The sequence below is a fragment of the Lampris incognitus genome, chromosome 1 (genome assembly GCF_029633865.1).
Source record: "Lampris incognitus isolate fLamInc1 chromosome 1, fLamInc1.hap2, whole genome shotgun sequence".
Lineage (NCBI taxonomy): Eukaryota > Metazoa > Chordata > Actinopteri > Lampriformes > Lampridae > Lampris > Lampris incognitus.
This window is the reverse complement of record NC_079211.1, coordinates 1631609-1642945: the sequence shown is the minus strand read 5'-3', so window position 1 is coordinate 1642945 and position 11337 is coordinate 1631609. Positions and strand designations below refer to the sequence as shown.

The 11337-nt window shown below is 42.6% G+C and overlaps 1 protein-coding gene across 2 annotated transcripts in view; it reads left to right on the top strand.

The window, feature by feature from the left end:
• Positions 1-11337, top strand: part of aga (aspartylglucosaminidase) — a 63021-nt gene that overhangs the window by 44859 nt on the left and 6825 nt on the right. The window contains exons 7-8 of one of the 2 annotated variants that reach the window (XR_008810581.1): positions 2129-2236; positions 2527-2610. Coding sequence is in view for 1 of the 2 variants with exons in the window: in XM_056284386.1 (XP_056140361.1) it covers positions 2129-2236 (108 nt within the window). In the remaining variant the exon portion in view is untranslated. The remainder of the gene's footprint in view (positions 1-2128; positions 2237-2526; positions 2611-11337) is intronic. The other variant, XM_056284386.1, reaches the window with a different exon arrangement.

The following is an 11337-nucleotide window of genomic DNA, read 5'->3' as shown; positions in this document are numbered from 1 at the left end:
CAGTTTACAGTAGTTATTAACTACAGCAGTTTACAGCAGTAATTAACTACAGCAGTTTACAGTAGTTATTAACTACAGCCGTTTACAGCAGTAATTAACCACAGCCGTTTACAGCAGTTATTAACTACAGCCGTTTACATCAGTAATTAACTACAGCAGTTTACAGCAGTAATTAACTACAGCAGTTTACAGCAGTAATTAACTACAGCAGTTTACAGTAGTTATTAACTACAGCCGTTTACAGCAGTAATTAACTACAGCAGTTTACAGTAGTTATTAACTACAGCAGTTTACAGTAGTTATTAACTACAGCAGTAATTAACTACAGGAGTTTACAGTAGTTATTAACTACAGCAGTTTACAGTAGTTATTAACTACAGCCGTTTACAGCAGTAATTAACCACAGCCGTTTACAGCAGTAATTAACTACAGCAGTTTACAGTAGTTATTAACTACAGCAGTTTACAGCAGTAATTAACTACAGCAGTTTACAGCAGTAATTAACTACAGCAGTTTACAGCAGTAATTAACTACAGCAGTTTACAGTAGTTATTAACTACAGCAGTTTACAGCAGTAATTAACTACAGCAGTTTACAGTAGTTATTAACTACAGCAGTTTACAGCAGTAATTAACTACCGCAGTTTGCAGTAGTTATTAACTACAGCAGTTTACAGCAGTAATTAACTACAGCAGTTTACAGCAGTAATTAACTACATTAGTTTACAGTAGTTATTAACTACAGCAGTTTACAGCAGTAATTAACTACAGCAGTTTACAGCAGTAATTAACTACAGCAGTTTACAGTAGTTATTAACTACAGCCGTTTACAGCAGTAATTAACTACAGCAGTTTACAGTAGTTATTAACTACAGCAGTTTACAGTAGTTATTAACTACAGCCGTTTACAGCAGTAATTAACTACAGCAGTTTACAGCAGTAATTAACTACAGCAGTTTACAGTAATAATTAACTACAACAGTTTACAGCAGTAATTAACTACAGCAGTTTACAGCAGTAATTAACTACAGCAGTTATTAACTACAGCAGTTACAGCAGTAATTAACTACAGCAGTTTACAGCAGATTAACTACAGCAGTTTACAGCAGTAATTAACTACAGCAGTTTACAGTACTGCTTAACTACAGCAGTTTACAGCAGTAATTAACTACAACAGTTTACAGTAGTTATTAACTACAGCCGTTTACAGCAGTAATTAACTACAGCAGTTTGCAGTAGTTATTAACTACAGCAGTTTACAGCAGTAATTAACTACAGCAGTTTACAGCAGTAATTAACTACAGCAGTTTACAGTACTGCTTAACTACAGCAGTTTACAGCAGTAATTAACTACAGCAGTTTACAGTAGTTATTAACTACAGCAGTAATTAACTACAGCCGTTTACAGTAGTTATTAACTACAGCAGTTTACAGTAGTTATTAACTACAGCAGTTTACAGCAGTTATTAACTACAGCAGTTTACAGTAGTTATTAACTACAGCAGTTTACAGTAGTTATTAACTACAGCAGTTTACAGCAGTAATTAACTACAGCAGTTTACAGTAGTTATTAACTACAGCAGTTTGCAGTAGTTATTAACTACAGCAGTTTACAGCAGTAATTAACTACAGCAGTTTACAGCAGTAATTAACTACAGCAGTTTACAGTAGTAATTAACTACAGCAGTTTACAGTAGTAATTAACTACAGCAGTTTACAGTAGTTATTAACTACAGCAGTTTACAGCAGTAATTAACTACAGCAGTTTACAGCAGTAATTAACTACAGCAGTTTACAGTAGTAATTAACTACAGCAGTTTACAGCAGTAATTAACTACAGCAGTTTACAGTAGTAATTAACTACAGCAGTTTACAGTATTAACTACAGCAGTTTACAACAGTAATTAACTACAGCAGTTTACAGTAGTTATTAACTACAGCAGTTTACAGCAGTAATTAACTACAGCAGTTTACAGCAGTAATTAACTACAGCAGTTTACAGTAGTATTTGTTTTGGCATTATGCTAAGTGTACATTCTTGCTGTGTTTGAGTCTGCTTGCTTCGGCACAACACGTTCTTCCTGTGGGGATAAATAAGGTTCATCTCAGCTTCTGCTCCTGTTCTGCAGCCGTGTAGGTGACTCCCCTATTGCTGGAGCAGGGGCTTACGCAGACAGGTCAGCAGGGGGCGCTGCAGCTACTGGAGATGGAGACATCATGATGCGTTTCCTGCCCAGGTAAGAAGCTATGTGTAAAGTTTTACTATTCCTGCATCATTTTAGAGACAGTTTATGATAAGTACGTTTTCAAGCACGAGAAAAGTGGTGTTTCTTTTCCTCATCGCTGGCCATCTTTTTTTAATGACACCACAAAGTTAATCTAAGGGCCCAAGGGTCAGGAAGTCACAATTCATAAATGAACATATAAACTCAAAATAATGACATGTGAATTGAAGTCAGAAGAAATGGGGAAAAACTGCGGAATTGCAGCCACATGTTTTCCTGTGACATGGGTGTGACGTTCACAGGTGCAGAGAGCACGCTGACATGCGGGACACCTGAGGATTCAAACTTTCTGATGGGAGGCTTCAGCTGCAAGCGCGGCAACAGCAGTATGTAGAGAAGTCATCCCAAAAATGCCATTTGTCCACACCACACCAGAGTGTGGATTAAAGTAATGCCACTGTGGTGTTCCAGACTGAACTTCCCCAGACTGGGCGTGATGTCTTGTTGATGATTTATTTCCTGAAATCTTTATTTATCTGACGCGGTTTGAGTATACATACATTTTTACAGCACAGCAACCTTACATTCACATAGAAACACACTCACACCTCACGCTGCCAGGTTTAACCAGCGTTCTGCCTTCACTGCTGTCACAGTGATCATCCAGGGTGTGAAACGTGCCCTTGAGCAAATGATCACTATGGAGGACAGACTGTTTCTCACCCACTTGATCTTCCCTGGGATTTAAACCAACAGTCAGAGAGACTGACAGCTGGTCCAGCAGCAACAGGCTGTCCCCAGAGACTGTTTCACATCATGGAGCTACATCATGGTTCTTAACGTGGTCTTTTGTCCACACACAGACTGCATTTTAGATCACCGGAAACAGACCTAGTGGAAAACTCTGGAAACAGACTTTGTGGAAAACTCCGAAAACAGACCTTCTGGAAAACTCTGGAAACAGACCTTCTGGAAAACTCTGAAACAGACCTTGTGGAAAACTGGAAACAGACCTTCTGGAAAACTCTGAAACAGACCTTGTGGAAAAGTCCTTCCAGGGTGAAGCTTTTCTGAAACTGTTTTCAGTGATGACGTGTCAACAGGGGAAACGGAGTTTCGGGCTTGGTAATAGCTTTTTTCCAGGCTTCTGGTTGGCCCACATGGCTTTAAGTTCAGGGTTTCATCACCGCCTGTTAGTTTGGCATGCTCCTGACAGCACTTCCATTGTGTTTCTGTGTTTCCATTTGGACAGATTGTTTTCTTAAACAGTACTGGTGTGGACAGGATGTTTTTTTAAAAACAAAGGAGTAAACATATGCATATGTGTGTGTGTGTGTGTGTGTACTAAGCATTAGTTTGCTCAGTGAGTTGATGTTCCAAAAATCCAAATGCTCAGCCTGAAGGAGAACTTTTCAGGTGATTAGAGAGCCTGCTAGGTTTAAATCTAGTGCGGATGTGGAGTCAGGTAGTTTAATTAATATGATAAGTCAGGGAATTTCTCATAGTGTAGATTATCAGTCTGATAGCTTGGTCTATAACATTGAGACTGTCTCCCTACCCTGCTGTATTGCTCCCAAGCTCTCCTCTCCTAAATGCGTGAATCACAATAATCTAGTAGTTATTCCTACCACTGGTAATGGTGAGATGTGTGACAGAGTACCTAATAATCTACAGAACCAAACAGCTAATGTTATCAAGAATGTGACCACATATCATCCAAAGCGTTGGTGGCCAAAACTCTCAACAAGGTGTCTAATTCCAATTAATCTTTCACCTATTGGTAGCTCTAAAGTTCTGCCTACTACTGATCACTTCCACAAGATGCTTAAATTTGGTTTCGTAAATATCAGATCACTGCCTACCAAAGCCTTACTAATAAATGATCTGATTCTTGAACATAGCCTTGATATGGCTGGGTTATGTGAAACATGGCTGAAACCAAATGTTTTCCTTCCCTTAAATGAAGCTTCCCCACCTGACTATACTTATGCCCATTTAGCTCGGGCAAATAAACAAGGCGGGGATGTTGCCTTAATATATAAATCTATTTTCAATCTGACGTCTAGACTTGAATCTAAATTCCAGTCTTTTGAGTCTCTTATTCTTGGTCCATCTCCCTCAGCCATGAATAGACTCGGCTCAGTCCAGATTGTGATACTCTACCGGCCTCCTGGCTGTTACTCATTATTTCTTGAAGAATTTGGAGAATTTGTCTCAGGCCTTGTTACTCACTCTGATGAGATTCTAATTCTAGGCGATTTCAATATTCATCTGAATAAGGCTGCTGATCCTCTAAGTAAAGCCTTTCTGGCACTAGTTGATACTTTTGGGTTCACTCAGTTCGTTCAAGAGTCGACTCATTGCAGTGGTAACACCCTTGATTTGGTTTTATCTAAAGGAATAGCTGTTTCTGATCTGAATGTCTTACCAACCACATCTGCTGTGTCTGATCTTTTCTCATCAAATTTGAATCATTATTGGCCTGTCCAGTTAATGTCAGCACAGATGCAATTGCCCCTCGCCACACTGGTCCCTCCACTGTAGCTGCATTTGGCCAGCAGCTGCCTGAAGTCTTGGCTCCTTTCACTGTGGTAAATGACTCTGTGGAAAATGTCACTAGTGACTTAAATGTGGCCCTCTCTAGTCTCCTCGATTCAGTTGCACCTCTCACTACCAGAGCTAGGTAACTAAAGAGGCCTACACCCTGGTTTAATGATGAGACACGTGCTCTTAAGCAGACCTGCAGGAGACTAGGACGTAAATGGCGAAAATCAAAACAGGAAGTTTTTTACCTATCGTGGCACGAGTGTTTACTGAAATACAAGTGTGCTTTATCTGCTGCAACAACAGCGTATCTCTCTCACTTAATAAATATTAATAAACATAACCCCAGATTTCTCTTTGACACTGTATCTAAACTTCCTAAAAAGCAGTCGTCTATTAGCTGCTCACCATTCACAGCCCATGAATTTCTAGACTTTTTCTGCAATAAGGTTGAGGAGATCTTAAACAAAATTAGTTCTTCAACTCCATCTACTCCTGCAGATCCTGTCATACTAAATTCATATCGACACAATGAGTCACTGACAGTTCCAGTTATTACAGCTTTTGAGACTATCTCTCTTGATACTTTGACTAAGTTCGTGTCAGCTTCTAAACCAACTGCTTGCCTACTTGATCCCTTACCAGCAAAACTTTTTAAAGACCTCTGGCCTTTTCTTGGACCTACAATGCTAGACATCGTTAATTTATCTAATACTACTGGCATTGTTCCCAGCAGTTTTAAGACAGCTGTGGTTAAACCTCTACTTAAAAATCCGCACCTTGATCCAGGGTCTCTTAATAACTATCGGCCAGCCTCTAATCTTCCATTCTTCTCTAAAGTACTAGAGAGAGTTGTGTATCAACAACTTTTGACCCATATAAAAGAAAACCATCTATATGAACCTTTTCAGTCGGCTTTCAGGCCCTGTTACTCCACTGAAACTGCTCTGACCAGAGTGGTGAATGATCTTTTACTGGCTATCGACTCTGATTCCACTTCTGTGCTTCTACTACTGGACCTCAGTGCAGCCTTTGACACCATCGATCACTGTATACTTTTAGATAGATTAAATTGTAATTTTGGTGTCTCTGGCTTAGCTCTCTCTTGGCTTAAGTCCTACTTATCTAGAAGAGCACATTGTGTCTGCTATAGTAATATTATATCAAACATATCTGACTTTAAATATGGTGTGCCTCAGGGCTCAGTTCTTGGCTCGCTACCTTTCTCTCTTTACATTACACCTCTTGGCCAAATTATACGTAGTTATGGAATAAAATTCCATTGCTATGCTGATGATACTCAGCTGTATGTGCCTATAAGGGCTGATGATCATACTCAAATCACTAACTTAGAGGCCTGCTTGGCTACTGTGAAAAACTGGATGTCACTTAACTTTCTGCTTTTAAATTCAGATAAAACCGAGATGCTGGTCATTGTCCCTGCTAGACAGACACCAATTTGATCAAGTAACGATCAACAACTCTGTGGTTTCACAAAGTGTGGCAGCCAAAAATCTTGGTGTTACGTTTGATCCCAGCCTTTCCTTTGATAAGCACATTAAAGAAATCACCAAGACTGCCTTTTTTCACTTACGTAACATATCTAAAATTCGGTCTTTCCTGTCCATGGCTGATGCAGAGACTCTAATACATGCATTTGTTTCATCCAGACTTGATTACTGTAATGTTCTGTTCTCAGGTCTGCCACATTCTAGTACTAAAAGTCTTCAGATGGTTCAGAATGCTGCTGCTAGAATCCTAACTAAAACTAGGAAATTTGATCATATTACACCAATTCTTGCCTCCCTTCATTGGCTTCCTATCCATGTTAGATCAGAATACAAGGTGCTTCTGCTGACTTATAAAATCCTAAATGGGCTTACCCCATCCTACCTGTCTGATCTCCTTAAACCTTACATGCCATCTCGAGCACTTCGTTCTCAAAATACAGGGCTCCTGTGTGTCCCCAAAGTTAAAAAGAAGTCAGCTGGTGGCAGCAGGGCCTTTTCCTATCGGGCTCCGTTCTTGTGAAATAACCTGCCTGCTGCCATCAGACCATCAGAGTCCTTTAAATCCAACCTTAAAACTCATCTTTTTGCCTTAGCTTACAATTAGTTGTCTTTAAGTTGAATGCTTCACAACCTGTACTGCATGGTGGGACGGTTTCTGTCTCAATGAATTTACCAACCACTGTTGTGCCGACAAGATTATCGAGTATGGATTACAGAGTATAGATTATGACGAATTGATGACTTGATTATGACTAATGACTATTGCAAACTTTCTCTTCTCACATGTTTTTTCTCTCTCACTGAATGATGTCTTCTTTCTCTTTTTCTGAGTGTGAATGGTGTCGTGTGAGTCTCCCTTGTGTGCACGTGCAGTCAGTTCTCCTCCCAGGTCTCCGTGGTGATGGTGGTCACCACTTGGACGCTGCCTGTCATTCCCCTCATCACATTCTCTTCCTATAAATCCACATCCTGCGCATCATATTCTTCATAATTTTAAAAGTCCATTATAATTGTTCTCCTCTTTCAATGTTGTATTGTGTAAATTGTGGAAACACAACATCCATGTCACGTTGTCCGTCTTGGGAGAGAGATCCTCCTCTGTTGCTCTCCCTGAGGTTTCTTCCTATTGTTTCTCCCTGTTAAAGGGGTTTATTTTAGGGAGTTGTTCCTTATCCCATGAGAGGGTCTAAGGACAGGATGTTGTGTTGCTGTTAAGCCCACTGAGGCACATTTGTAATTTGTGATATTGGGCTATACAAATAAAATTGACTTGACTATTGCATATAAATGGTAGTATCACCCATTGGAAGTGTAGTGTCTCTCTGCAGCAAGCCATCTGCTCTGTGCTTGGGGCAAATTCACACATTTTTCGTCTTTATTTTCTGATTTTTCATACTTCAAAAGAATGGAAAACAGTCAACATTGTGTAGCTCGGTTCTTGCACTCACAGCAAGAAGGTCCTGGGTTCGATTCCCGTCTGGGGTGGGGTTGGCACTGGGGGAGTTACATGTTCTCCCCAGGCCTGTCTGTGTGTACTCTGCATGTCTCCCCGTGCTCACGTGAGTTGTCTCTCCACTAGGGGCCTGTCTGTACCGTCCCCCTGCTCACAAGGCCTTCCTCCAACATGAAAAAGACCCAAATAAAAAGATGCAGAACACACTCCTGTCCTGTCTCGGACCATGACATGGATGTCCACCTGCAACTTGTCCCTGGGCGCCAATCGAAAAGGCTGCCCGCTGCTCCTGGCTGCCCCTGGAGGAAGGACAGCAGGATGCACTTCCTGCATGCGTGTCCACTGTGAAGCTGGAAGACGAATAAAGTCTCTCTGCTCCACTTTTCTATTCTGTCATATAAGAATGCTGCAGTGGAGTGATGGTTTATTCGATTTTACAAGATTTTTACTGACTTCAGATCTGTCCTGCGTGGCAACACATTTAACTGGCTTCAGATCTGTCCTGCGTGGCAACACAGTTTACTGACTTCAGATCTGTCCTGCGTGGCAACACAGTTTACTGACTTCAGATCTGTCCTGCGTGGCAAGACATCTTACTGACTTCAGATCTGTTCTGCATGGCAACACAGTGTACTGACTTCAGATCTGTCCTGCATGGCAACACATTTAACTGACTTCAGATCTGTCCTGCGTGGCAACACAGTTTACTGACTTCAGATCTGTCCTGCGTGGCAACACATTTAACTGGCTTCAGATCTGTCCTGCGTGGCAACACAGTTTACTGACTTCAGATCTGTCCTGCGTGGCAACACAGTTTACTGACTTCAGATCTGTCCTGCGTGGCAACACAGTTTACTGACTTCAGATCTGTCCTGCGTGGCAACACAGATTACTGACTTCAGATCTGTCCTGCGTGGCAACACATTTAACTGGCTTCAGATCTGTCCTGCGTGGCAACACATTTAACTGGCTTCAGATCTGTCCTGCGTGGCAACACAGTTTACTGACTTCAGATCTGTCCTGCGTGGCAACACAGATTACTGACTTCAGATCTGTCCTGCGTGGCAACACAGATTACTGACTTCAGATCTGTCCTGCGTAGCAACACAGATTACTGACTTCAGATCTGTCCTGCGTGGCAACACAGTTTACTGACTTCAGATCTGTCCTGCGTGGCAACACAGATTACTGACTTCAGATCTGTCCTGCGTGGCAACACATTTAACTGGCTTCAGATCTGTCCTGCGTGGCAACACAGTTTACTGACTTCAGATCTGTCCTGCGTGGCAACACATTTAACTGGCTTCAGATCTGTCCTGCGTGGCAACACATTTTACTGACTTCAGATCTGTCCTGCGTGGCAACACAGTTTACTGACTTCAGATCTGTCCTGCGTGGCAACACATTTTACTGACTTCAGATCTGTCCTGCGTGGCAACACATTTTACTGACTTCAGATCTGTCCTGCATGGCAACACAGATTACTGACTTCAGATCTGTCCTGCGTGGCAACACAGATTACTGACTTCAGATCTGTCCTGCGTGGCAACAGTTTACTGACTTCAGATCTGTCCTGCGTGGCAACACAGATTACTGACTTCAGATCTGTCCTGCGTGGCAACACAGATTACTGACTTCAGATCTGTCCTGCGTGGCAACACAGTTTACTGACTTCAGATCTGTCCTGCGTGGCAACACAGTTTACTGACTTCAGATCTGTCCTGCGTGGCAACACAGATTACTGACTTCAGATCTGTCCTGCGTAGCAACACAGTTTACTGACTTCAGATCTGTCCTGCGTGGCAACACAGTTTACTGACTTCAGATCTGTCCTGCGTGGCAACACAGTTTACTGACTTCAGATCTGTCCTGCGTGGCAACACATTTAACTGGCTTCAGATCTGTCCTGCGTGGCAACACATTTAACTGGCTTCAGATCTGTCCTGCGTGGCAACACAGTTTACTGACTTCAGATCTGTCCTGCGTGGCAACACAGTTTACTGACTTCAGATCTGTTCTACGTGGCAACACAGTTTACTGACTTCAGATCTGTCCTGCGTGGCAACACAGTTTACTGACTTCAGATCGGTCCTGCGTGGCAACACAGTTTACGGACTTCAGATCAGTCCTGCATGGCAACACAGTTTACTGACTTCAGATCTGTCCTGCGTGGCAAGACATCTTACTGACTTCAGATCTGTTCTGCATGGCAACACAGTGTACTGACTTCAGATCTGTCCTGCATGGCAACACATTTAACTGACTGCAGAACTGTCCTGTGTGGGGACATATTTAACTGACTTCAGATCTGTCCTGCTTGGCAACACAGATTACTGACTTCAGATCTGTCCTGCGTGGCAACACATTTAACTGGCTTCAGATCTGTCCTGCGTGGCAACACAGTTTACTGGCTTCAGATCTGTCCTGCATGGCGACACGGATTACTGACTTCAGATCTGTCCTGCGTGGCAACACAGTTTACTGACTTCAGATCTGTCCTGCGTGGCAACACAGATTACTGACTTCAGATCTGTCCTGCGTGGCAACACAGTTTACTGACTTCAGATCTGTCCTGCGTGGCAACACAGTTTACTGACTTCAGATCTGTCCTGCGTGGCAACACAGTTTACGGACTTCAGATCTGTCCTGCATGGCAACACAGTTTACTGACTTCAGATCTGTCCTGCGTGGCAAGACATCTTACTGACTTCAGATCTGTTCTGCATGGCAACACAGTGTACTGACTTCAGATCTGTCCGGCATGGCAACACATTTAACTGACTTCAGAACTGTCCTGCGTGGGGACATATTTAACTGACTTCAGATCTGTCCTGCTTGGCAACAATGTTTACTGACTTCAGAACTGTCCTGCGTGGGGACATATTTAACTGACTTCAGATCTGTCCTGCGTGGCAACACGTTTAACTGGGTTCAGATCTGTCCTGCGTGGCAACACATTTAACTGGCTTCAGATCTGTCCTGCGTGGCAAGACATCTTACTGGCTTCAGATCTGTCCTGCGTGGCAAGACATCTTACTGACTTCAGATCTGTCCTGCGTGGCAACACAGATTACTGACTTCAGATTTGTCCTGCGTGGCAAGACATCTTACTGGCTTCAGATCTGTCCTGCGTGGCAACACAGATTACTGACTTCAGATCTGTCCTGCGTGGCAACACAGTTTACTGACTTCAGATCTGTCCTGCGTGGCAACACAGTTTACTGACTTCAGATCTGTCCTGCGTGGCAACACAGTTTACTGACTTCAGATCTGTCCTGCGTGGCAAGACATCATACTGGCTTCAGATCTGTCCTGCGTGGCAAGACATCTTACTGGCTTCAGATCTGTCCTGCGTGGCAACACAGTTTACTGACTTCAGATCTGTCCTGCGTGGCAACCCAGTTTACTGACTTCAGATCTGTCCTGTGCGGCAACACAGTTTACTGACTTCAGATCTGTCCTGCGTGGCAACACAGATTACTGACTTCAGATCTGTCCTGCGTGGCAACACAGTTTACTGACTTCAGATCTGTTCTGCGTGGCAACACAGTTTACTGACTTCAGATCTGTCCTGCATGGCAACACATTTAACTGACTTCAGATCT